Source organism: Carya illinoinensis, chromosome 2 (genome assembly GCF_018687715.1).
Source record: "Carya illinoinensis cultivar Pawnee chromosome 2, C.illinoinensisPawnee_v1, whole genome shotgun sequence".
Taxonomy (NCBI): Eukaryota; Viridiplantae; Streptophyta; class Magnoliopsida; order Fagales; family Juglandaceae; genus Carya; species Carya illinoinensis.
In genome coordinates, this window is record NC_056753.1 from 34147818 (window position 1) to 34175770 (window position 27953).

Here is a 27953-nt window from a genome sequence, read left to right on the forward strand (position 1 = left end):
TGGATGAGCATTTCTTAAAATTTAGGCATAAAGGGATGATGAACACAGTAGAACTAGCTACCAGATCGATGTAGTTACCAAGTTAGAAGCAGAAATTACTCATCTTTCTATAAACCCTGTTATTATTTTGAACTTACCTTTGATCATTTCTTTTATTGTATAGGGAATAAGTGCAAATCCAGGCAAGACGGGTAACTCAAATGTTGCTGGGATCCAATAGAAGTATAGTTTTTCCATTTACCAGTCCAATGGATCTCCCTCTTTAATACAGCGACAAAATAATCACTTTCCAAAAGATGACAAGGACCAAAGATTTGTCCCCTTTTACTGGAATTGATGTTGCTTGGGCGCCACAAAAAAAATCAGCTAGCTTTGAAAAGGTAGCAGCAACTTCTCATGAATGGGGGCCCCGAAGTCATAAAGTCAAGGTGGCCTCAACATCTCAAACGTAAAATAAATGGATAAAAGAAAGGAAAAAAATTTGGTTGTAAGAGATTTTGTGCATCAAGCGATCCAATATGATTAGTCAGATAATCAAAATTTAATGAAAATAATGATAATTTTAATTTTAATAAGAAGACAGTAACATTAGTAAGCAAATCGGTAAGCAAATTTGATAGCAAAATTAGAAAGAAAGTCTACCTGCCTCCTTTTTAGGCTTTCCCTAGAAAACATTGGATTCCTTAAACCCAACAACTCCTGGGGAGCAAAGGACAAATAGTGTTACTACTAAGTAATAGTTGCTCCTGTATGATAGGTCTCCGAAATTTCAAAAGGCAAGGAATCTGTAGGCCAAATAAGATAATTCAAATATTCTGGGTTCAGTTTTGTTGTAGAAATTTATTGTACTATTTGAAGCGAAGTGAATCATGAATCCAAAAGATAAATATATAACTAAAAATCTAAGATAAAAAGAAGGCCTGAAATTCATCAAATATAAACAATTTTTTTCCTTCTTTTTTTTGGCATCGATTTATGCAAAATAAGAGATAGCCAACAACAGTACATACACTCTACCCTCAATGAAAATAGGCAACAAGCTGATATCACCGGGCTTTCTTGCGTGTCTTGAAGCGTAAATTCGAAGGCGGTGAGGGTGAAAACTCAATTGGCAGAGGGGGTGGCTCAACCTCCCCTGTTAGCATCCCCACAATGTCTTTCATTGTGGGTCGCTTACTGGGCGATTTCTGCAAACACAGTAGTGCAATCGTAATGCAAAGCATAGCCCCTTCCTTATCCAATGAATGTACGGACACATCAACAAGCTCCAAAAGCTTCCCATTCCGAGCAAGTTGCCTTGTCCACGATATTAGATTGGCCCTCTCGTACTCCGACATCGGTGAGGCGGTCACTTGCAGTGGCCTACGCCCCGAAACAACAACCAAAAGCAGAACACCAAAGCTATAGACATCGCATTTCTCGGAGATCAGCCCCACACCACCACCGCCATATTCAGGAGCAATGTAACAAACGGTTCCTCTCATACTTGGGGTGCTACTGACACCGCCGCTCTTGGTTATCTCGGTTCCATTTCCCCATTCCTGACTATTTCTTCCCCCAGTTCTAAGCTCGCCACTCAATCCGTCCCACCACCTATCGATGCTGCCTCTACTCCTCTTGCTCTTCCTCTTCTTCATCTCATGCTGCACCACATCCTCCTCCTCAACCCCATCCTTCTGCCACCACAATTCACTACCGCTACTCGGCCCAGTCCCTCGTTTCTTCTTCTTCGTCTTCTTCGAGAGCTCCTCGCAAAACTCCTCCTTCCACCACTCCCTCGGCTTCCGATTCTTCTCTTTCCTTCTCGATATCATTTCCTCATCTGAGGCCCACCACCCCAATCTCTTTCTCTGCTTCTTATTCTGCTTCTGCTCAATCTTTGAACCCAACCCATCGTTCTCCACCGAACTCGGGGACGCAATCCATTCACTTTTGGTGGGCCTCTCCTTCTTAATCTCACTACCAATCCACTCCACCACGTAGTCCTTCACTCTACCAGACTCAGAGCCACCTCCATTGTCCTGCTTCCACCACCAATCCCTCTTCGAACCCCCTTTCTTTCTACTGTGACCAGCCAAATCTTTGCCGCTGTCGACGCTGATTTTATCGAAGCATCCCTCAGATGCGCTCGCTTTATCGATCCCAGCTTCCGGGGACACCGCCGCATACTCCGGCGACGCCTCTGAATCCAATATTCCAACCACGAAACTCTCCGGGGACCGATCGACAGCCATCCCACCGGCTTCATCGAACCCAGTCGTCCCGCTCTCTGTCTCCTCCAAAATCGACCCGTTATCCTCTGCAGCCTCAACCACTCCGCCTTCCCTCTTATCTACAAGATCCTCAGTCTTCAGCCTCGCTAAACCGAAATCCCCAATCTTGGCCTTGAAATTAGCATCCAGCAGAATATTACTGGGCTTAATATCGCCGTGGATTACCGGCGGGTGACAGGAATGGTGGAGGTAAGACAGACCAGTGGCAACATCAAGAACAATGTCGAATCTTTTCTTCCAACCCATGAGCTCCGAGCACTTGTTGTCTAGCAGCGCGTCCTGTAAGCTACGATTGGGCATGTACTCGTAGGCGAGGATGAGTTTGTGGCGGCGGGGGTCAGAGGAGAAGCCCAGGAGAGAGAGGATGTAAGGGGAGTGGAGAGCGGAGGCGATGGATAGCTCGTTGTGGAACTCGCGCTCGCCTTGGAGGGAGCCAGGGGAGTCCATGAGCTTTAGTGCCAAATACTGGCCCGAAGGTAGAGTGGCCTTGTAGACGGAACCAAAACCACCATGGCCGAGGAGGGTGGAGGAGGAAAAGGAGGAGGTGGAGCGGCGGAGGAGGGAATAGGAGAAGCGGCGCTGGTGGTTGTCGGATGGAGTGGTGCGGTTGAGGGAGAGCTTGCGATATAGGAGAAGGAAAAGGATGAGGGCGAAGAGTAGGATAAAAAAGAGAGATAGGGTGATGGGGAGGAATATAGGGAGGAGCGGAGGATGGTGCCTGTGGTGATCTTGAGGCGGTGGAAATTGTCGGGACGGCATGATTTTTGTAAATACAATGGATGTTAGGCTTTCATCTTTAAAGTTTAGCTAACAGGACAGCAAACACAGGAGAGAGAGAGAGAGAGAGAGAGAGAGTGGAGTCCCCGAGTGATCGAGGAGGAAAGTGAGCGAAGAAGACGCAGCAATTTAATATTTTAAATAATCTTATTAATAAATAAATAGAAAAAATAAAGGTGAAAACCAACCTTCTTGTTATTATTTTTATATTTTAATGAAATAAAAAGTGAAAGAAATAAAAACCCTGGCCTGTTTTGATTAGCACATAGAAAACTAGGGATGACTTTTTAGAGAAGACTGGCGGTCCATCGCCTAATCTACGAGTGCCATTTGACGATTAGCTTTTGAAATGTCAAGTCTTGTCAACTAAACCCTTTTTGATTGGCTATTAAACTTGGAAAAATATGAAGGGAAAAAAAACACTTTGAATTGGTATTTGGTATGACAAAAGTTTAGGTCTTACCTTTATATTTGGATTTTTTTTTTTTTTTTGATGTCTTCCGAGATATGATGGGATAATGTTATGATTTTGAGTGTTAAAATTTTAATCAAATTGCTATCTAATAGTTGTAGAGTTTTTGAATTAATGATTGAGTTTTTAATGATTGGTATTAAAGCAAAAATTACGTCACAAATTCAAGTCACGGAAGGGCGACATATAGGTTAAATTAAAATGTCTTGATATTATGTATGTGCATGATATTAAGTCATTAAATACTGATAAATGAGTGAGTCAAGGATTAATATTATGTTAATGTCAATAAAGTGGGCTGTTATGGATATTAAATTTAGAAGCGTGGTAAAATTTTATAATCACACGGTTTTAAAGTTTAACTAAATTAATATCTAATAATCCTGTAACTTTTAAATTAATGATTTAAGTCTTTAATAAATAATAATTATAAATAATGGTGATGATAATAATAATAATAATAATAATAATAATAATAATAATAAAAGGAATTCAGACTTAAGAAATTGCTATGAACTCACAAAATCACATACGAATGGGAAAAGGAAAAGAAAAAAAAAAAAAAAGGCATCGGTTAATTGAGAAATGGAATTGGCTTTTCACTTTTGTGAGCTCGTGGAAGGGATCTTTGTAAAGAACCAAAAGAGAAAACCTTAGCTTATAGCAGCTTTCTGAGAGGAAGAGGTCAAAGAATATAAAACAAAGGGAGAGAAACTGAGATCGCGTGAGTCCCACTCGTCCCCAGCTTTTTCACTCACTCACGAAATGAAGTCGAACCCACGCTTGTCGGGTGCTGACTCCTGAGGGCCTGAGGCTGATGTTTCCGAGGCCTGCTTCGTCGTTTTCTCTGAACAGTATTATATATTCACGTGGGAAATATTCATCGTTACACGCACACTATATTTTATTTTTTATTTTTATTTTACTCGTGAAGAACTTTTTTATTCAATTTCTATACATATCAGATATTTAATAATATTTTATTATTAAATATTTTTTATTTTTTACTTATTCTCTATACATATTCTATATCACATTTATTTTTATTTATTTTTTATTTTTTTATAATAAATATATAGTATATAAATGATAAGTTGAATAATTCAATTAGTTTAATAAAATAAAATAAAATAAAAATTAATATTAAAATATATAAAATATATAGTATGGATGATATCATCTCTCACTAAATAATAAATAAAATTTTTCATATTTATATATATATATAAATGCTTAATTATTTTGTAGGTCATTAATTGTAGTAATTATTCTGCAATTGTCTTATAAATATATATATATATATATAATACTCGACTATTTAAGATTTGGTTTCGTTTCCAAATATCAAATTATTCCTTATTCTTTATTTCGTCTCATTTATTTATTATAATTTTTTTAAATTTTTATATAAATATAATAAATAATCTAATTTTTTAAAATTTAAAAAAAAAGATTAATATTAAAAAATTATATTATAATAATATTTTATTTAACTTTTAACAAAACATCTTATCTCATCTTATCTAAACTGTGTAACCAAACGAGAATTAAAGATAACAGTTACATATGTAAAGAGATTATACAAAAATAAATCTATAAATTGATATAATTTTTGGTTTGTTAGACCTACTTTTCACTAAAAGTAACTTTACAATCTGCATACTGAATCTAGTTACGTCAGTTTATAGATTTATTGTTTAAAGTTATCGAATATTTTATTACATTTAATTTATTTAATTTTTCTTAATTATTAAAAAATATTATTAGTGAAATTATATTTTTTTTTAATGACTAAAGATGTTAAAAAATATTTATAAGAAAATAAACAAATTTTACACTTGTAATACGCCGAATGGTAAACTTTGAACGGCAAACTAACATTATTCTAAATCTATCTATAATAATAAATATCTATCGCATTCTTACATGAATGAATAGGAAATTCTAATTTTGTTTTTGTTTCCGTGTACATAGAAGATTTAGATACTGCTCCGTTTACATTCCGTATAAAACATAGCTGTTTTGGTGCGATCGTAGCCGTCGAATCCCCATCTTCCTCCCCGACCCCATCGACCCCACGAACCCTACCCTCCAACCGGCTTTTCGTGGCTAAGCCAATAGACGCCCGGTCATGCTCCTTTGTCAAAACCCACAAATACGTGGTACCGAAGGTCGCGTCCGGTGGATCACACGGGAACTCCGTTGATTAGTGGGCATTCAGGATTTTCATCGTAAAAGAGCCCCTACGCAACATCATAAAAGAGCCCTTCAGCTTCTCAACCTCCACGCCCTCCAGACCAAGTCTCAAGCTTCATGTTTGGAGGCAAAACAAAGCACAATTACAGGAGCCAAACATATCGCAATTCAAGGAGAAAAACAAGATAAAAAGTAAAGTTTTTACACCACAATAACAAGAACTACGTAAGACAACAAAGAAGAGGAAAGAATGTGTGAAATGAGGCTTTGGCCGACCTGCAGAGAATATAAACATAACAAAATGAAAATGCAAAAATGAGAAAAGATTTAATCAATTTTGCAGAAAATTATAGAACCAAAACAAGGATAAGTAAAAGGTAGAGATTACCAGTTGAAGAATGGTGGAAGAGAGCTACGACAGCTAAAGGAAGAAGAAGAAGGGAAGTGAACGGCGCTGGGAAGGAAAGAGAACGGCGTTGAGAAGGAAAGAAATAAAAGAAGAAGAAGCCCTAAGGCATGCCAAACGATGCCATATTGCCAAGGAGAGGGGGCTTGGTTTCATGGCCCACGGGCTAGGCTGGGTTTTCGAATGGACTTGGGCCCAAAATGAAAGGAAATATAACAACAATTTAGTGGGCTGGGTTGAAGACTCACGGGTTGTGTTAGGTTGAAGACTCACGAGTTGGGTTGGACCCAAAAGAAAAATAAAATACACTCAAACAGGCTCAATCCGAAAATAGAAGAGTTCAACAAAAGAAAAATGTACAATAAAAAAAATAAATAAGAGCCAAATAAAAACACTACAACTCAATATTAATAAAATAAAATAATTAAAGTCCAACATTAAACTAATTTAAAGTAAAGATCAATTTAAATGCAAAAAAATAATTAATACCAAGAAAACACATCAAAATAAATTTCACAACTTAAAATTCATAAAATAAATTTTTTCATTTCTACAGTTTCTATACTATACATGAAACATTTCAACTTTAAATTATAATAAAATAATAATTATTTTTTTATTTTATTTTTTTTATAAATTAATTATTTACACATTTATTCATTCTCTAATCCCATTAAATATCTAACATATAGGAGCATACTAATTATTTTTTTATTTTTCTTTTTTTGTAAATTAACTATTTACACATTTATTCATTCTCTAATCCCATTAAATATTTAACATATAGGAGCATCTGCTGTTTATAGAGACTATTGCAGTACAAGTTTCAGAAAAATAGTGGATGATTCAACTTGCTGCAAATCTAGAAATATTCAATCAGTAACAACACAAAAATTTCAATGTTCTCTCTATTGGCCCTGTGCAATATGACCAAGAATTACAATAATTATGAAAACAAAAAACAAAATTCTATTTGAATTTCTATTTTTTTATTCAAATTTGCTCTGAACAAATATTTGTATAAAACAATGAAAAAATACTACTGCACCTTTGGCCTCCACTAGTAGATATGAAAAATGTTAAACAAATCTATATATCCCACCAATAAAATCAACAGATATTTTTTTAAAATTTTTTCTTAATAGTTCAAAGAATTGATTATTGGTGAAATTATGTATTTAAAAAAGAGTTTTGCTATATACAAGCACAATCGCATACTAATCTGTGTACCACTACTGATTCATTCATACTTAAAATTTAAATTAATACTGTTTTCAATAAAATTTACTTTTTGACCAATCATATCATATTAGTATACAGATTAGTATACAATTGTGTTTGTAACTATATTTTTTCTGGTGACAAATGCTGGCATATTTTTCGGCTCATGAAGCCTTAGGTGACTGCCACGGGATGCAGTCCACATTCTTTGCCATAGAGAGCTCTCTCTCTCTGTGGAATCCGGATTTGCTGTCCCAATCATTCAAAGAGAGAAAATATCAAGATCAAAAAAATCCAGAGAATGCATATTCTGTTATCCAGAACCCAGTTGGGAATCTGGGATGAGACAGCTGAATTTAGAAAATAGCCAATAATTGTGCATCATTTTCCATGCCAGCAGATGGAGTAGAATTGGAGAAGATACAGTGGTAACAAGAGAGAAAAATATGTTGTCTATCCAGTCCTTAACCAGGTCAGCTCACACACTTCGGCAGCAAAGTTTGCTGGAAGACTACAGTGGCTTGGCACCACCATTTTCTTGGATACTGTTCACTGGAGTTGTGGAGCCACTCCTCCTGGAGTGGCTCGATTGCCCTGTAATGGTTCTGCCCATGAACTTTCCTGCTTTGCTTAGTCCACTGCCCACAGCTCCAAGGCCACTCCCAACAATCCCAACCCCAGTGCCAACGCCCGTTCCCACAAGCCCAACCCCAGCACCAATGCCAGTTCCCACAAGCCCCACCCCAGCACCAATACCAGTACCCACCATTCCCACACCATTCCCAACCAGTGATACTGCTCCATCAAGTGCATCCATCGTACTCCCAATGACTCCCTCTTGTTTCAGTTTCTTTCTTTCCTCTAGGATCCTCTTCTCTTCCTCTAGAGCAATCAACTGCTCATCTTTGTTAAATTCATGATACAAAACCTGAAAGTCATACATCAAAATTTTCTTAAATACAAACTCTTAAAAAATACATGGCAAAAAGGGAATTTACACGTTATGCATACATGATGACACTGAAATGAGAAGCAGAGTAAAGTTATCACTTTTTATCATCAAGCTCACAGTAGAAATTTTAGCACTCACGGGGTCATCAATTGATAAATTTTTTTGATCAAATGTCTACCTTCACCGTAATAGTCCCCCTATCTTTCTTATCTTTTATTTTCAGCATGTCCAGTGATGGTAGCAATCTCAAATCAAACTCTTTCATGCTTTCAGCTTCCAGCTCAATCAGAGGTAGCTTTACTATTCCCAGTCTCTTGTCTTGCCCAATGTCCTCATCACAAACCTGTTAGAAGAGTTCATGAACATTTATAAATGTACAGTTGCATGAGATTTACAGGTTAAAGGCAGAAACATCCTGGGTCAGATACAAGAGAAACGGCAAGAAAGGGCAGGGGATGAATACATGAAAATAACAAAAGAAAATGCTATATTTGGAGCCGTGAAAATTCGACTTAGGTGGATCTAAAACGTTATCTCTGACTATTAATGTACGTCCACGAAATAGTGACTCTTCATGCATGTGTCCTGTGACGCCTCTCATAGCATCTCTTGAAACTTGATTTAAGTCATGTTAATCTGGTCCTTGTGCAATATCCACAATCCATTCCCAGCCTTCATTAAAAATGCCAAATTTCAGGATCTCAAAAGTCGAGTCATCAACATACTTTGTTCTTTTTATTTCCACTACCCTTTCACTACAGATCAGCTGCCATTACAAACATACACTAGAAAATTTTATTACTTTTTTCCTAATAATATTTATATGTTCAAAATCCCAAAAAATGTGAATACACAAACATTTTAATTTATGGGTATATCGATCTTCTTCTATAAAGTGTACACGTGTCATCACTTTGCTTTTTTCCTTTTTTTTTTTTGTTTGGGGGGAGGGGGGGATGGGGACAACGAAGGTTCAATTCCAGTTGCATGCAAGAGCTTTTTTTCTAAGCAACATAGGTCAACAACTCAGGAAATATTAGGAAAATTTCTGAGGAAAAAGCTGCATTTTTCACACATTTATATTGAAAAAAAAAATCAACCGCAAAATAGTTTGTTACTAACACTGAACACTGCACCATAATTATGATACTATCCCGGAAATTATAGATTCATGCAGAATTAACACGTATAGATCTGGCTGAATAAAAAAAAAAAAAAGAGTGCTAGTGTATCAAAACCTCAAATACAAGGAATTGTGTTTCCTTGTCTTCTGCAATTAACTCGAATGTCTGATTCCAAACAGGATTGAGGTTGTTATCAACAACATTTGTTTTGACCTTGAATAGAGGCCGAATGTACACAATAACATAGGGATCAGATTTGCCAATCATTTCCATGTTCTTCAAATCATTTGCTTTCACAATCATCACGGTAAGCTTTCCCTGTGGTTTAAGCTCTAATTCACTGCATAAAAAACAAAGAGAAACATCACACTTGACTCTAGAAAGAGAGAGAATATTATTTAGATGTACTGAACACCAGAGGAAATAACCTAAAGCTCACTATTATAGACACTGAATATATTGACCATAATCGAGTGAATAGGAGAAAGAGTATCGACAGGAAAACTTTGTTGACCAAGTTTTGAACTCATCTCTCTCTTCCTTTCTCTTCCTTCCTGATATAAACATCTTACATAGTTTTTCTTACAAGTTGATATACCACGACATGGAGTTTTGAGGTAAGGAAAAATAAATAAATTTATAAGGTACCCTAAGAGTTTTGGTGTGGGCTTGGGCCCTACACTTATGGGCCTCGTTCTCCACTCCTTTTGTTCTCAAATTATCTTAATAAACAAAGACCAAAACAACAACAACATAATTACCTTGTATCAACAGGTATACCACCAATTGGAACAACAATCCTATGGGGCCATTGGAGCATATCCGTGACAATTGAATTCACTGTATCCTACAAGAGAGAGTGTAACCGCATAATGAGTGAGCCTAAGTGACAATGCAAAATCAATAAGGAGGAATGAAAGAATAAGTTCAATTCAACAACAAAACTTACATCAATCATATCTGAAAGTCCAGGGATAGCTGTTAAGCTTCCACCAACAGCCTTCAGAGTATACTCGATTCTAGGCTTCGGCTGATTAAAGTATATGAAATTAGTCCATTCTAAATCAACTAATGATAAAAGTGGTAGAAACCCATCATGTCATTTGATGTCATCTCACACCAAATCTCCAATCATTAGAAACAGTAAATTGAAGCTTAATATCCTGGGAGAAAAAAGGTGGGGAAGAGAAAAAAAATCACAATATCTGTTTGTGCATTGTGTTGAGAAAAAAAATCAAAACCTAGAATTTTCAGTGCAGAAGCCAGCAATTCGCTATCTTTTGCAAAAACTTTCCCTGTGCAGACCAGTCAATTTTACAACGGGTTAAGAAATTGATCAAAGTTCTCTTGTGTACACCTTGTGTACTTGGGCTATGCCTTTTTTTATTATCAATGAAATTGCTTTTACATATAAAGAAAGAATACTTGATCATTTTGTATGGACAAATATTAGTGATCACACTCATAAACAAAGATGTTAGACGTGGCAACTCCCTGAAAATTGAAAATGGCGTTCATAACGTCATGTCATAACCATCACTACCATAAGAAGAAATGATTCAAAATTTCAACGTAGAATACCGATCACCACCTCAACTTCCAATTCCTACTTTGTGAGACTTTAGTCATTCCCAGTATACTATAGCAATTGATTTACCCCTTGGTAACATCGCGATATGCATGGTATACAAGGATATTGTCTACTCTAGAAATACATCAACAAATGCTTTCGTTCAGATAAACAAATAGTAGGTACCTGTACAGGTTCAGCACTAGTGAAAATTATGCATGAACCGGAGTAAAGCACGTATACAGTAAGCCAAGAACAATTTAACAAAACCTTGTATATTTGCAGGAATCTTCACTGAAGTACCTCTGAAAGTAGGGCAACAACAACAGCAGAAATACAAGGTATCTCTTCGGCAAGTTGAAAGATAACACGAACAACAGTGAAAACCTGAAGATCCTTCAGCTGTGGCAGGTGGTACCATAACAGTAACTTAATTCAATACTCTCATATTCCATAAATCCATTTGCTATAAACAATTTTTTTATATAAGTAAACATAATGCTGTAAACATAAACCAATATGCAATCCAAAAGATACAGTTCAAAGTGCTTGATGTACCAACCTGAATGGGTATTGAAGCAACAAGAGCAGCTTCAACACCTAAAATGATGCTTGGATCGCCACCCCAACGGAAATCAATATCCATTGTAATTTGGCCTTTCTTAAGACTCTGAACACGAATACCTGCATCAAATTAAGCAATTGTACAGGCACATAACATGGAAAAAATGTATGATAAGGGTTGAATTTTTTATGTTATATGGACGATAAAAGTCCAACAACTACCTTGAACAATTTAAAGAGAACAGGAAATATATACAGACAATACTTATTGAAATAAATATATGGGAAAATAGTAGCAATTTAGTTACAATTGGCAAATGTAGTATAAAAGCCACTTGGCTGATGAAAATTTAGTACTTAAAGAAAAGAAATTTAGGAGAACTAAAACATAATTGCAAAAAAGCCCGCCATTGATCATAAGAAATAAAAAATAATGCACATCATGATGACCCTAAAAACTATAAGTGTATCTTAAAAACAATATATTTCAAGGACTATAGATCCTTGAGGCATAATTTCCCAAAAAGATTAAAATGTAGCATAAAAAATAATGCATTCTTGGGAAATCATGGTCTTTAATCTAACGAATAGATTTTTCTTGTTAAAATTGGCCCATTTAATCAGAAAAGCACTCGCTCTTCACAAAAACTTTTTTTATCTTACTTGTTATGGCCTTGCCCAAATAATTCATCATACTCCATAATTCCCCTTACTTTAAAGCCACCTTTGGCTGAGTTTGACAATCAGAGTAAAAACGTTTTAAGCAAATGGAAAACACATGGAAGAAAAGAAATGGGCAACAAGATGGATGGTCGGAGCGAAAACAAACATGAAAGTGGGTTTTCTACATTGAATTTGTGAGATGAGAAATACCCATCTTAAAGGTTGATTAGTTAATGAAGATTTAATTTTTATTAAACTGAATGAGGGGCAAGCAATTTGCGGCCTGATCTAAAAGCTAATTAACAGTTCATACCTTCAATTTTGGGTGCCACATTACCAAGAGACAATTTGTTGAACTTTAGCGAAGTAATTCCAGTTGGTCGGTATTCCTCCAGAAGTGGCTCAACAGATTCTTTTATCACCATTTCAGCTGCCTGAGAATAAAAAATCCACAATAATTCATAAATAAAGCCTCCACTATAGTTGATGAATTTATCTGTTCTCTTTTCCTCAGCAAGACATAATATCTCTGTCTCCACTTCATGATGGCCTCCTCCTCTATCCTAGGATGTTTGAAAGTGACCTTCTATCAATCACTTCGCTTTTGTTTACAAAATTTACATTTTCTTTTCACTTCTACATTTAAATCTTCAAACGAATGGTGAATTTCATTTTATTTATTATGACGTGGAACCTCACCAAGCAAGGTCCTTTGAACCTAACCCTAGGTAGTAAACCTCGAATACACGACACCGCCTGCTAAAGCTGTGTATCAGGTAGTCCAGAGGAACCCTTAGGGCATAATCGAACCAAAGATGTCCAAGTCTACAGCTCATTCCAAACCCGCCCTTTGACTACTAGGTTGCACCATGACAAGTTAAAAAGAAATGTTGGATTTTATAACTCGAGCTTCTACAAGCATCTTCAAATTTTGAGGTTTTCACAAAACTTTTCCCCAAAAATACTTCTATAAAGCCTCATTTGATCCAAGGGATATGTGACCATGGAGCCTAATAAAAAAATATATAATTAGTATAAAACAATAAATTTATCATACTTCATTTTGGAAAACCTAACTTGATCAAACTGAAAATAAAATCATTCCAAGAAAAATTCAGTCAAGACAAATGGAGACTTAAAGATATGTTCTGCAATAGCAAATTCACTGCCACCATGCTAACAGCAGTGAAGGGAACAAAGTGCAGCAATGGTGCCAAACTTAACACCTGCTTGGTTCTTTTACCTTCTGACCAAGAAAAGTATCCTAGAAGAACTTGGTACAATAATATGCATTTTATCTGAGTATGGTAGCAAGAAAAGAGGCTTACATCTGCAACAAATGGCCACAATTTGCTTAGTTGCTTGTTCAGCCATTTCACCTGAACTTGCCACAAAGTATGGCATAAGTAGACCAATAACAAAGAAATTTGCATAACATTGAGCTACTCTATAATAAATTCACAAATGAACACACCGCCTAGCATGGTAAGCACCAAATTACACAAACACGTGCCAAATAAAAGAAATCATATGATTTCCGCCTAGCATGGTAAGCACCAAATTACACAAGCACGTGCCAAATAAAAGAAAATCATATGATTTCTTGTGTCCTCTCTGTTCATTATATAAAAAGAAAAAAGAAGTTGAAAAAAATATTTCAAGCCTTGGTAGACAATGGAATAAACAAAATAATGAAAAATTGACATATAAAAAGAACCGACCTGTTCATAAACGGGGAAAGATATCCATTCAGGAAAATTTTCACCGCAAATTTTCCTTAAGTCATCTCGATTAAGAGATCCAAGAAGTTTTATATCGACAGCCTACAAAATAAAAGAATCGTACCGACGACTATTACACCAAGAGAAATGATATATGCAATACATCAAAGGCTCAAAGCACAGGTATGAAATGCCAGGTCCCACAGGTCTAAATGGTAAATATGCTTATCCAACTGGCTCTCATAAACAGGCCTGAGGTTACGCTCGGCATGGAGTCAGCAAGAATTGGCTTCTTGTGTGTATTTTCAAGGAATTACACTGACTTCAGATTAAAATACTTTTACAACCACGAATCAAGCACATGTATCTTTTACATTGAGTAGTAAAATGATAATTACAATGCATATACCTGAAAATGTATCTCAAACCAGAAGTAACAGGGATTGCCCACATTTTGTACTAATTTATGCATCACAAAATAATCATTTCAAGATACATTTGAATTGTTGTCCACTGGTCTTTCATGTAAGCTTTCCAAATATTTGAAAACTTTGAATATTTCCAACTATTCGTAATTAGCATACCTTAGCAACTCGCTTGGTGCTTCTGTACCGCATCATCTGTTTCCATCCGGCCATCAATGCAATCCCGAATATCATCCCCATAAAAATCCCCGAAATCAACCCCATTTTTCTTTTTTTTCTTTTTTCCAAATTCCAAACAAACAATGCGCCAATAAATAATTAAATCACTAAAAATCCAAACCCGATATTTCCACAACAAAAACAAGAGCGAGAGAGAGAGAGACTTACAGAGTGATAAGATAGGGAATAGATCAGGAAAAGAGAGACGTGGAACACATACAATTGGAAGCGAAACCAGTGCGTGACTTTCACGCTCTAGATTCTACAAGTTAAAAATGCTCGTATTGTGTGAGTTTCTCTCTGTAGAAAGGGTCTGTTGCATTTTACCAAGAATTCTGAATTCTGGCTCTAAACGTAGCTAGTCTCATACGGGTGCATTGGGAGCTATCGTGTCGGCAATCCTCTCCCCGATATTCCCAACAAAATGAATCGAAGCATTGAATTCAAGCTATACGTTACAATATTTGTTAAAGAATTTTGTTTGATTGCATACCTCCGGACGTTAGGTCCCTTCACGTACTGTCCCTTAACGTGCTGCGATAAATAAATAATTTGGACAGTTATCTAACGCCTAATTTGGACAGTTATCTATCTCATTATTATAATTTTTTTAATATTAAAATAATATTAATATTAAAAAATAAAATTCTAATAATAATTTATTTAACTTTTAATTTTTATCTAAAAACATTTCATTTCATCTCACTATTCAAATTATATCGTATTTATAGTAACATTCATGATTACTCTTTAAAATTTGATAATATTTTAAAGAAAAATCCTATCATTATTGCATTATTTTTTAATACAAAACTTTATATTATAACTCAATTTTTTTATGAACCATTATATATTATGTCAAAGTTATGGACAAGAAAGGAATGAGAAAAATATAGAACCAAATGGAAAGGTATTGCTCGAACCACATATTTTGTGCCTCTCATTCCGAATTCAATGTACAGACTGAAGAGCCCTCCTTGGGAGGATGCTCTTGAACTGGTAATAATTATAATTTATAATCATGTATGACGCCATTTTTATCGAGAGTAATAAAAAAAGGATAAGTATTTGCATACGAAAATTGTGAATGGGGCATGGAACAAGTCTCCAAAACCGAAAAGTTTATGTATTAGAGATTGCAACCTGGGCCAAAAAAATAAAATCAATAATAAACGAAAAATAAAATAGATCAGGTCCAATCATTCTTCCCTCTCAACGCGGGAAGTTTGTTTTATAATCCAGCAAGTATAGGAATAGAAAAGGAAAGGAAAATGTAAGCTGTCCAGAACATGCTCATCCGTGGAAATGTTCTCCTCACGCCCAAAACGAAGTTACCGAAACCGGCCGATGTGATTTTACCGAACTAGCACAAACATGCAAAATACCATCCCTATCCCAACCGGCCCAACCTTCCAGCCAAGTAGGGATATTTAGAACAGAACAGAAACGGTGAGAAGTGCACATAACACACCGCCCACGTTAGCGCCTCCTCTGATGGCGCCGTTCTGGGAGATGCTGACCGGTGGAGACTGAACGGAGTCGGGACCAGGAGGCTCTATGTACGGCGGCGGAGGCGGCTGGTTGAGGCTGGGCGGTAAGCCGAGGCCGTGTTTGACCTGGATCTCGAAGGCCATGCCCTGCTGGCACTGGACGCCGTCGTTGGCGTCGGAGAAGTAGTAGTTGGGGCCCTCGATCGTCAACGGCACCGCCACGGTCATCTTATCTCCGAACTGCGTGCTGCCTCCATTGTACTGGGTGGTATCATCGTCCTCTGCATCATCCATGGTGCAGCTCAAGTAGGTAGTATCGTTGTATGTCTGGATCACCGTCGTGTTCGAATTGGTATTGAAAACTACAGAAAAACAATAAGAAAGCGTCAAAATTAATCGATCGATTGGCAAAAGAGTTAGTGGAAATTGAAATACAGAAGCATTTGTGTAGTGAGTGAGACAATCGAGGAAATTCAATTGTTTTTGAAAATAGAGATTGCACTAAAATGGGACCAGCAGACCTAAACCCTAGGGCCTAATCATCGTCGCATCCTTCAAAAAGAGAAACAATGAACCGAGTGAGTCGAGTACGGAGCTTACTAAGAAAGTCTCCGAGATTGAAGGCGAGGGAGCCGGCCCAAGAGGAGTAGTTGGTGGCGGAAGTGTTAGCAGTGCCGTTGAAGAACCATCCGGCGGCGCCGCCCACGGTATGGTTGGTGTACCCGGTACCAGGAGGGGCGTCCGATGCTGCTGTAGCGACTGTTATTAGAAGCGCAATGATAGCCGTCAGATTCCCCAAGGTCGCCGTCGCCATCGCCGTAAGGCTGTCTGGGTGCCCTGAAGCCTGATGGCTTCTGCTTAGATTTGAAGGGGTGGGTGGCCCGGGTATGTTAAGTAACCTTTTGTTTGTTTGTTTTTGTTTATGACATGAGAAGCTTTGAGTTATTGCAAACAACTTCCTCTTTCACTTTAGTAGTTAAAGACTTCGTAAATATGTTTTTTTTTTTTTTTCCTCCCGCACAACAAGTGACAGGCTGACAACAGGATTTTTTAGACTTTGCTACATACAGTCGGTAAATACAGTCGGCGTACAGTCAGCTGTATGGAATAAATAAAAAAAAATTATAAAAAAAATTTTTTATATTCAATGAGACCTACATGAATAAAAAACAGTTATAAAAATAATTTTTTTTTTATATAAATTCCGTATTAATTCACTTTTTTACAGTCGACTACACGTCAACTGCATATGCCAATTGCAAAAAGTATTTCTGGGATTTTTTATCCTAAATATTTCTTATTAGTCAAACAAAAATCGACATACTCCGTTAATTTTGGAATAAACGCGAATTTTATAGTATCAAATAGTTTATGCTTCATTCATTATGTCTACTTTTTTAATTTCTTTTCATTATTTGGCAACAAATTGTACATAACTCGAGATTTTTTACAATTTTAGGTCTGCATTTCGAATGACTAATTCATCCTATGATCTATCCTTTAAAATACATAATTAAAACTCACTTTTTTCTATTTTAGATATTAACTTTTACAATATACTATATATCAATTTATTTATTTTTTCTTTATATCATTTAAATGTTATATTTTTTAATATTTTTTTATTTAAAATATTTCTTTAAACTATTAATGATATTTTCATATCTTTTAATATTTATAATACCTCGCCATGTACAAAATAATATAATTATATTCTATTTTAAATTAATCCAAATTTAAAAGCTAAATCATAATATAAATTGATTAAAAAAAGATTATATTTATGAGAATATTCTCAAAATATATTATGAAAATAGGAAAGACAATATACAAAACAACCCTTCTACTCTATACCCACCCTCTCATCTGAATAAGAACACCGGTATTGCCGTAATGGCTAAGTCAAGTCTTGGCTAACTTTTATTAAAGTTGTCTGTATCGGAGCAGTTAAAACTCTAATGCTCTACTTTAGAGCTATATTAAAGTTAAATAATTTTTCAAGTTTGGTTAATTACTATTAATATCAAAAATAATATTTTATTCTAAAATTGTGTTTGTTGAATAATTAGGTTGAGAAAAAAATAATTGAAAAACAATAATTTTAAGTAGAGCTAAAATCATTGGAAATATTAAACTCAATGATCAAATTTTGAACTTGATAATGGTTAGACCATAGAATGTAGCTACACTCGAAGGTATAGGATTTTATTTTTGTTTTTTTTACAGTGATGCCATGAAATGTTAAGTATTATGATATTTTATCATGAAAGTGCAACAAAAAGATCCAAAGAGAGCTTTGATGAGATAGGTAATCGGCAGACACACTCATGAAACCAGAGCTTCTTCAACATAAACACAAAAAAGTGTGTGAATGAGAGAAAGGGCCGGAAATGAAAATATGATAAGTTTCGAGTAGCGGGAAAAGAACGCTACTCAAAACTTAGAGGAAAGAGAAATTAATTTAAAATATTTTAGAGTTGTGAATAGTATAATTTACATCTAGCGAGATTATTGTAGCAAAATGTATGATAAAAATGAAATACAAAATCTATTGGAATAGACTTTTGAGTAACTTTCTTTATATTTTATAACACTAGGTAGGAGCAACGTGCAATACATGTTTATCTAGTTTAATGAAATAATTATTTAAAAAAATAGTATATATTTCATAAAAAAATTGATTTCAATCAATAATTTAAAGCATATGGAAAAAATGTGAAATGTAGCAAATTGGGGTAATGATAGTTAAGTATAGTATAATAATTACATGCTTGCATAAATTAAAAGATAAAAATATTAGTTCAAAATATGACATAGTCTAACACATATTTATAACATCGATAGTTTTAGCAAAGTTTCATGTGATAAGTTTCATACAAGCCCAACAAAAACATTAGTTTAAAACATAACATAGTCTAACACATTTATAGCATCGATAGTTTTATCAAAGTTGCCTGCGATAAGTTTAATACAAGTCCAACAAAAACATCAGTTCAAAATATGAGTTCTTTGATGTTTTTACTTCAATCCATCATTTTGTGTCATCCTGTACAGTATCAATAAAGACGACATTGAAATTCTTGTACTGTTTTTGGTTAAATTGATCGAGGTCTACTAAAAGTTCAATCATCCACTCTTTCTGTGAAACTTGTGCCACAAGATTTTTTCTATATGACAAATGTTCCTGCAAAGGAAATTTTTAATTATAATTGCATAATTAATAAAAATTTAAAATTAACACAAATTTTTGAATGCAATATTTTTAATTAAATTACTATGCATGTTATAAATAAAAATAAAATTGACATAATAGACAATTATATAAAAATCAATTTACATTATTTTTGTTATAATTTACTTTTAATATTTTTTTAATATAAAACTCAATGTATTTATAGATAATGTGTTAAATATGTTAAAAATTTTGAAAATCAAATTATCTTAATTTACTTCAAGAGTTTTCATAACCTTTTTTTAGCACTATTAAGACACAAAAATGAAATACTCAAAAATTTCTTAATGATTTCAATTTTTTTATGATAGTATAAGAAATATTAAAAATTAAAAAAGTATTTGATTTAACATTCTCACACCTGTCTAAGTAACATGGTAAAAGCCAAATTTTATATGTTTAAAATATTAAAAAGTTACAATTTATTTTTTTATGAAAATTTGTAAATATACTATTCCACTTATTATTACTACACTTAACATCTAAAATCGAAAGCATACTAACACTTAGATTTTAAAATTGAAAAATACAATAATAAATATTACATAATTTGATTGTATAATTATAATAAAAAAAATCTCCTTCTTTACGTTAAACAGAAAAAAAAAAAAAAAAAAAAAAAAAAAAAAAAAAAAGAAGAAGAAGAAGAAGAAGAAGAAGAAGAAAGAAACTATGCCACATTTGAAACAGTAAATGCACATGAAATAACATTACAAATTTGATGTCAGTAAATAAACAAAGATTAAACTTTCAAAATTATATATCTTCATAAATTAATAAGAATAAATCATTAAGAGATTGGAAAAAAGAAATTATATAAACAAATACAGATTGATCTTTTTTTTTCAAGAATTTTATAAATAGTTATCAATTTAGATTTATTTGGGAGAATTTTTTTACATGGCTCATTCCTAATTTTTTTCATTGAGCAAAGACTGTTCAAGAAAATTCATAACTCTCTGTTGGAATTAATTTTTGTTTATAAAGTATCCAAAAATTGAAACGTGACATTTTGTAGAGAAAAAATTCTATTTATAAGTCTTATACAGTATATAACACTTTTTTTATTATTTTTAAAATTTCTTTTCTCTTATTAAATTTGTGGTATATAGATAATTAGTAAAAAAAATTCAATTATTTTAAGAAAAATGAAATTAAAAAAAATTTAAAAAATAAAAAATTGTGTGATATGTAGTGTAAGAACTTATAAATAGCAAAGCTCTTTCTAGAGATTGTATGAATTTCGCACACATGCATATCAATTGTCAGAGGGGTAAAAGAAGATTACAAAAAAAAAAACAAAAAAAAGGCTTTACAGGAGTAGTACATTCATTACTGTCGACAAAGGAATGTATGAAGCCCTGCATATGGGTTCAAATTCAAAGAATCTGAACAAATGTTCCTAAACATATGTACTCTATACGGTGTCGTTTAGACAATAACCCTAGATATTTATTCTTATTTTTTCCTTTCTCTCATGCCTTCCTCTCTTTTCTCTCCGCCTGTCCCTTTCTTTCTGCTTTTGAGAAAATATATATATATATATATCTCTCTCTCTCTCTCTCTCTCTCGGATCCCCTGTGCACAGCCACCAAATCGTCGCTGCTGCCACCTCCTTCCTCTCCCGACCTCCACATGCTGACACAGCACCCTCTTTCTCCTTCACACGCTCTCTGTCTCCTTCGAATCGCAACTCAGATTTGTTGCCTATGCCCGCGCGTCGCAGCCCAAGACCACGCCGAACCTCCACGCTTCGGCCATACCCACCTTCTTCAGCCCACGCCGAACTGGATTCATGATTTTTTAGTAGCGGGTCTTTTAACTTATTTAATATTTTTGACGATTTTTGCCTTTTTTTTTTTTTATCCTCATCAGGATCATTTAATAATTTTTTACGATTTTTGCCTTTTTTTTTAAATCCTCATCAGGATCATTTCATATTTTTTTACGATTTTTGCCTTTTTTTAAATCCTCATCAGTGTTATTAAACATTAGATTTAAATATTAAACATTACCTGTACGAATGCACGGACCAAGACTTATACAAATCCTTATCAGTCCACCTATACACATTACCTGTACGTATGCATTGACCATGCACACAGGCTGTACTGATACAACTGCTTAATCATGCATTGAAAATGAACAAGAGTGGACTGACGGAAAGAACATGAGTGGACTAATGGAAATAGTACAACTCACTGGATTGGACTGCCAACAGATTAAAATAATTATATAATAAACACAATTCAAAGAGACTTGTACGGACAAAATGCACAAAAGCTGAAGAAAAGAGTAAACACCGAAATGGAATGAGAAAATGTATTGTTCATTCTTGTAGTAGTGAGACAGAGGCTTATTATTATAGAAAGAAGTTGTATTTTACAAAAGCTATTGTGAATCAAAGCACTGACACAACTGCTTAATCATGCATTGAAAAGGAACAAGAGTGGACTAACAAAAACAGTACAACTCACTGGATTGGACTGCCAACAGATTAAAATAATTATATAATAAACACAATTCAAAGAGATTTGTACGGACAAAATGCACAAAAGCTAAAGAAAAGAGTAAACACTGAAACAGAAACTGTTCATTACCGTAGCAGTGAGATAGAGGCCTATTATTATAGAAAGAAGTTATATTTTACAAAAGCCATTGTGAATGAAAGCACTAGTCATTGATTATTTATCTCATCTTTTAAAATATATCACAAAAATTCATTTTTCTATTTTACATATCGACTTTTATAATATATCATACATCAGTTTATCTATTTTTTCTTTATATCATTTAAATATTATACTTTTTAATATTTTTTATTCATTTCAAATATTTTATCTAACTATCAATAATATTTTCATATTTTTTAATATTTACAATATTTCCCCATATATAATCTCATATCATGATGCCTTATTTTAAATTAATCTAAAATTATAAGTTAGATCGAAATATAAATTAATTAAAAAAAATAAAAGTGGCTTTTGGTAGAGAAGAAAAAATATAATAAAAATAGTATCAAATGATATTATGAGAATGGATTGCTTTACCTTAGGTGGTCAAGCGAGAGACAAAAATGAAATAAAGTGACTTTTGGCAACCAAGAAAATAAGTAAAAATAAGAGATAAATAAAATAAAAATTTATATATTTATGTACAATATTTCATAGATGTATAGAATATATTGTAACAAACTGTAAATTAGTTATAAAATACATAATCGGTTGAAAAGTTGTTTTGAACTATTTTCTTCAAATTTTACTCACTGTGAGTGCTCTAAATTTGAGCTACATATTATATACTTTTTTATAATATAACATAAAAAAATTAAATCTATGACTATAACTATATATGCTAAATTAATATTGAAAAATTATATTCTTAAACTAGTGTGTTGAGCATATATAATAAAATGTTTATATATCATAATTTGATTTAAAAATTTGAATATTATAAATCAAATCTCATTATTTAAATGATATGGATAGTATGTTCTACATATTGGCTTAAGAATTAGATTATATTATTTACAAAATATTTAAAAATGCGGGATCAGTTGATTAAAGTCTATCGAATCATAAAAAGTATACCTAACACGATGCTGCTAACCGAGCAAGAAAACAACTATGAAGATGCTCGTCAGGTGGAGTAAAGGTTGGAACTTTGATTTTATTAATGTTGTCTGGAAACTCGTGGCCTGTTGTGAATGCTCGAGTAAACGTGTTCACGTATTTAAATGAAGTTGGCTGCTCTTGTACTCTAATGTCCTCTTCACGACTGCGTTCGAAAGTTAGAAACTATGGTCATTGGTTCAAAGAACCCTTCTTTTATTACGAAAAATGAGGTCCGTCCCCACAATAAACCCGTTAGTGTCGCGGAGTTGACCTGTTCCAAACCCAAAGATAATATTTTGAAAAAATTTAAATGCAAATATAACTGTACACTATCATATATATCAATCTAATATAATTAGTAAAAAATTAAATTTTATTAAAAATAATACTAATTTCAAATTTAAATATGAAAAAATCAGTATTGGTACGCAAATCAGTACGCGATTTTACTTATATGTAAAAAAATTCTAATATTTTTAGAGAAAAAATATTTACAACTGTGAATTGTGTAACTGTAGTGTAATCATTTTAAAAAAAGTGAATACAACATGAGATTTATGTAAAAAAAATTAATTTTTTAATTGTAAATCCCACTATTTTTCTGACACGCATATTACACATATTATTTAATACCCATCGGGAGCAAACATAGTGCATAAAACTTAGGCTGCGTTTGGATGTTGAGTTAAGTTGAGATGAAAATTGAAAATTAAATAAAATATTGTTAAAATATTATTTTGTAATATTATTATTATTTTGATATTTAAAAAAATTAAATTATTTATTATATTCTGTGTTACAATTATTTACCAATTAATACCCCTAGTTTCTGGACAATTATTTGTCCTGCAAAAGTTGTGGAACCAGTTCTCAGCAAATTCTATAATGTTGGATTAAGAAGATAAGAACTACCTATAATTATGTTGAAGATCTTTATGGAACAAGTTCATGATAATTTCTATTATTGAATTCAAACTCACAACGATGGTATTTACAGAGAACTCTTGGAAATAGCTCTGAGGGGCTGTGTCTTGTTTAAGCTTAGTCCAAACATTTCATTCATGTCCATATCTTATGGCTTCATATCATCCGCAAGCTTCCAATGGAATTGGTGGATAAAAGAGGCCAATATCAAGGGTAGGCCTACAACCTGGCCTGGTAAAGCCAGTTTTGTACCTGACCCGACCTACAAGATCTCATTTTAGGAGCTAACCCGGACAAACTCAACTCGAAAAAAACCAAACCGAGTCAAACCCGTATGACCCGACTTTAAAAGCAATGGCGTTTTCCATATGTTAGAAACGAAAACTTATTCACTCCAAAGCATGTATGGTGAGAAAACAGGTAGAGAGGAGCTGCATGGACGATGCTAGTGGTCACTTACTCCTGCGAGCACAACCATCCGTGGCCGACTTCTAGAAACCACCACTCGACGAACAAACCTATAAAGTCTGAAACCATCACAAGCGCCAAGCCCGAGCAAGAAGAGAAGTTCGTGGATCTAGGGGACGAGTCGTTGTTGATGGCGAGCGACGAGTTCAGTTGGTTCGGCGACATGGAGACGACATCTTCGACAATGCTCAAGAGCCCCATTTTTGTAGAAAGGAGTTCAAGCGACGCCGACGTGGCGATTTTTTCCCGATGAGGGAGGAGGACGAGTCGCTCTACGCCAATTTGGGGGAGCTGCTGGAGTGCTTTGTCGTCTTCCACGACGTGGGACCATGACTCGAGATTTGTGTATCTGAACCCACCCTAACACGTCCCCTCCCCCCAGTTTGTTGTGCGCCACGAGACACCAATCCTTCGTGGTGATTAAACCCGAGTTGAGCTCCTCGATCTTGTCCTGAATTGACTGCCATTTCACTGCAAAGACTTTGATTGAATAGGATAATAATATCAACGACAACAAGATTTCAAGGCAAGTCAGAGACAGGACATTCCGGTGGATAGTTTGGGCGAGCTTTGGTTTGGTTTTTCTTCACCCATTTTGGTTTTGACTGGTTTTCGAGCAAACCCATTTCCTGATTCAGTTGAGTCTTATGTAAAGGAAATCGCATCTCAGGACTGGTTGAGCTTCACATACTTGGAGTCTTGGAGGCTCCGGTTTGAGAAAATTGAAGGTTGTCGGTCGGTTGAACAATAAAATCTAACTTGTATTTTTATTGGATCGGTGAACCGATGATTTATAACCCGTCATCCATTGGGTCGATTTGATTCAGGTCACTCGGTTTGCTGGGTCATATGCACATGCCTAATCAAGGGCACCATCCTGTTAGCGAAAGACAATCCAGGGCATATCCTTTTTCCAGCTCCAAAAGGAATCAACTCGAAATCTCTACCTTTATAGTCAATGCTCATGTCCTTCTCTAGAAACCTTTCAGGCGGAAGCAAAGTTGGATTTGACCATGTGTTTGGATCTTGTCCTATTGCCCATATATTTACCATTATATGTGCATTCTTGAGCATAATGAAACCACACATTTCTACATTTGTCTCGGCCTTGTGGGGAATTAGGAAGTGCTTGGTGGATGCAAACGAAGGGATTATTTCACTATCGCTTGTAGATAAGTGAACTTTGACATGTCTGATTCTTGAACAACCCCACCCTTTCCAATGACTTATGCAATCTCTTCTCGGGCTTTTGCCATTTTTTCAGGATTGTGTAGTAACTCTACCATTGCCCATTCCATCATGCTTGATGTTGTGTTGATGCCCCCAACAAATAAATCCTAGTACAGGGTAGCATGGGAGATGAGTTAAGAAGTACACTAACAAAGAGAAAGAAGCTACACAACAGAAGTACACAGTAAATATATAATTGCCGAAATGATAACTACAATAGTATGAAAAAAAAGCCTTTCAAACTTTTGTCTGAACTTCCAACAATAAATGTGTAAAACCTATTTTACGTGTCTCTCTTCCAATTGAAATAAGAATTTAAGAGGATCTAGTCATTGTTATGAATAGTTGAAGAATATATATATATTTTTCTATTTTTTAAGACGACGACTATTATCCAAAGAGAAATGTTTTAGTCTCATAAAAGGAAATCTACAAATTAATATTACTTGATATGATATGTTGGATTGTAAAACTATTATTATTATGAAGTAAATTTAACATATCACATGAAGCTACATTAATTTATGAGTTTACTTTTATAAAATCTCTATATAACTATAGTATTTCTCTTATAAAAAAAACCAAGTGGGATAGTGACTAAAGTAACATTCCATAAATACGAAATTACTTTTATTTCCTATGGCCAAAACATAATCGAAGAGATGATGATTATAAATATTGCATTATGAAGGAAAGATTAAGGAAGGAAGTCAATCGATCACCATAATCAAGTGCTTGATATCGTCGTAGCTCAATTATGCATTGTCTTCGTCTATAGGACTGAGGGGGGAATCAAGTACATCGCTGCCTGCCTTAGATTTTCCTGACAAGGCTTTTAATTGCACTAGTCGTCATTCGTTGATGATGCCATTGAAAATACAAAAAAATTTCCCAATAAGATTTGTCATCCTCCGACGTGCACCTTGTGGATCAAGTAAATATAGTGCTGGGAGATAGTCTACAATATTAGTCCTTCCGGCTTCTTCTATCATTCCACATACAAGATCATGGAGCTCCTGCAACAAAATTGCACTATACTGGGCCAAATCGATGGAGAAAAAAGTGTTTGATATGGCATTAAGCACTATTGTGAAGGCTGCTCGACCAATATCTGTAACAGCCCGCTAGAAATTCAATTGTGGAATTTCTATTGATTTTAGGAACCTCGTGAAGATTCTATAAGTTTTCACGAATCCATTAATCATATATGTTTTAGTCTAACCACATAGTTAGTGTTATTATTTACTATGGTATTCGAAATTTGTTTTTTATTATTGGAGATAGTTAGAAGTGTCAAAATGTATTATGGTTTGTGCCATTAGACTCGAAGGGTTATTTAAGGTCTTATGGCGCAATAACACTTTTTCATATTTTCGGACGAAACGTCTGCTCAAAACTGTAGATATTATTGGATAAAAATATTTTGAGCTAATTTTTGTAGATATTATTGGATAAAAATATTTTAAACTAATTTTGTGGATATTATTGGATAAAAATATTTTAAGTTAATTTCATGGATATTATTGGGTAAAAATATCTTGAGTTGATTTTTGTAGATATTATTAGGTGAGAGAGTCCTACACTCCACTCTCACTTCGGGTAAGAGAGTCATACACTTAACTCTCACTTCAAGTAAAAGAGTCCTACACTTAACTCTTACTCCAGCCTCATCTCTTCCATATCTCATCCATAAGTATCTCCAGCCACCCCTCCCCACGAAATTATCTTCATTTACACTTTCCATTGAAAGAATACCAAACACTCTCTCTCGGACAGTTTTTAGGAATTCTTTTGCACGCCCATTTTGAAGTTTTTGTAAATATTTTATCATAAATTCTCCTTCATATAAGTTGTTCCTTTTTTAGTCTAGTTTACGTGGATATCTTATTTGTCCCATTTGAAAATTATTTGGTCAGTCAAATATTATGTAAACTATAGAAAGGTCATTCTAGGAGATAAACTGGAGAATATGTTATAGTTTGGAGTTTTTGACCAAGCTAATGGATAGATATGGGTCCAAAATTTTTATAGAGTATTGTTAACATGTGTATATGATTATTGGTTGAGGATTTTTGCATGATTAAAGGTTTTGATGAAAGATTTTCTTAGATTTAGAAACTTAGAAACTGGAAGAAGAAAAACAGTTTCTGTTTTGAGAAAGTTTAACTCTTTGGTGGTCTAAACCTATTCCAATGACTTTGATAATTTTATTGGAGGATCCTAAGTATCTTATATACATGTTATATTATTATTTTGAAGATATTTGATGTTAGTTTCAAAGATATGAAATTTTATGCAAAGAGATATTCAAATAAGCCAAAGTGTGGATGTTCTTGGTTAAATTTATGTTTTGATTAATTTTTAACCATGTGATCTTGAATTAGAAGCTTATATATGTTTTAGGACATC

General features: G+C 34.2%; 3 protein-coding genes and 1 pseudogene across 4 annotated transcripts; all 4 read right to left on the bottom strand.

Moving 5' to 3' along the window:
* Nucleotides 1–903: 903 nt before the first annotated feature.
* LOC122301213 (receptor-like serine/threonine-protein kinase At2g45590) lies at nucleotides 904–3165 on the bottom strand. The gene has a single exon (XM_043112405.1). The coding sequence runs from the start codon at nucleotides 3030–3032 to the stop codon at nucleotides 1047–1049; it is 1986 nt and encodes a 661-aa protein (XP_042968339.1). The 5' UTR covers nucleotides 3033–3165; the 3' UTR covers nucleotides 904–1046.
* Nucleotides 3166–7629: 4464 nt separating this feature from the next.
* On the bottom strand, nucleotides 7630–15098 carry LOC122301214 (calcium-dependent lipid-binding protein-like). 2 transcript variants are annotated; one of them, XM_043112406.1, is made up of 12 exons: nucleotides 14752–15098; nucleotides 14524–14641; nucleotides 13940–14041; nucleotides 13547–13597; nucleotides 12532–12652; nucleotides 11554–11675; nucleotides 11295–11393; nucleotides 10371–10451; nucleotides 10183–10268; nucleotides 9536–9761; nucleotides 8476–8640; nucleotides 7630–8273 (listed from the first exon to the last, which is right to left on the bottom strand). In XM_043112406.1, the coding sequence occupies exons 2-12, from the start codon at nucleotides 14626–14628 to the stop codon at nucleotides 7857–7859; spliced, it is 1575 nt and encodes a 524-aa protein (XP_042968340.1). In that variant the 5' UTR covers nucleotides 14629–14641; nucleotides 14752–15098; the 3' UTR covers nucleotides 7630–7856. The 2 variants fall into 2 exon arrangements, with proteins under 2 accessions (XP_042968340.1, XP_042968341.1); XM_043112407.1 differs by having other exon boundaries at nucleotides 14748–15098.
* Nucleotides 15099–15727: 629 nt separating this feature from the next.
* LOC122301215 (blue copper protein-like) lies at nucleotides 15728–17018 on the bottom strand. Its single transcript, XM_043112408.1, has 2 exons — nucleotides 16674–17018; nucleotides 15728–16435 (listed from the first exon to the last, which is right to left on the bottom strand). The coding sequence occupies exons 1-2, from the start codon at nucleotides 16885–16887 to the stop codon at nucleotides 16014–16016; spliced, it is 636 nt and encodes a 211-aa protein (XP_042968342.1). The 5' UTR covers nucleotides 16888–17018; the 3' UTR covers nucleotides 15728–16013.
* A 6895-nt stretch (nucleotides 17019–23913) lies between these two features.
* On the bottom strand, nucleotides 23914–26399 carry LOC122301914 (annotated as a pseudogene).
* Nucleotides 26400–27953: the final 1554 nt, after the last annotated feature.

Coding starts and splice junctions, on each gene's coding strand:
- LOC122301214 (XM_043112406.1), bottom strand. CDS start 14,628: ATGGGGTTGATTTCGGGGATTTTTATGGGGATGATATTCGGGATTGCA. Junction 14,042..14,523: donor GCACCAAGCGAGTTGCTAAG/GTATGCTAATTA, acceptor TTTATTTTGTAG/GCTGTCGATATAAAACTTCT. Junction 9,762..10,182: donor GGTATACCTGTTGATACAAG/GTAATTATGTTG, acceptor TTTTTTATGCAG/TGAATTAGAGCTTAAACCAC.
- LOC122301213 (XM_043112405.1), bottom strand. CDS start 3,032: ATGCCGTCCCGACAATTTCCACCGCCTCAAGATCACCACAGGCACCAT.
- LOC122301215 (XM_043112408.1), bottom strand. CDS start 16,887: ATGGCGACGGCGACCTTGGGGAATCTGACGGCTATCATTGCGCTTCTA. Junction 16,436..16,673: donor CAATCTCGGAGACTTTCTTA/GTAAGCTCCGTA, acceptor GTTTTTCTGTAG/TTTTCAATACCAATTCGAAC.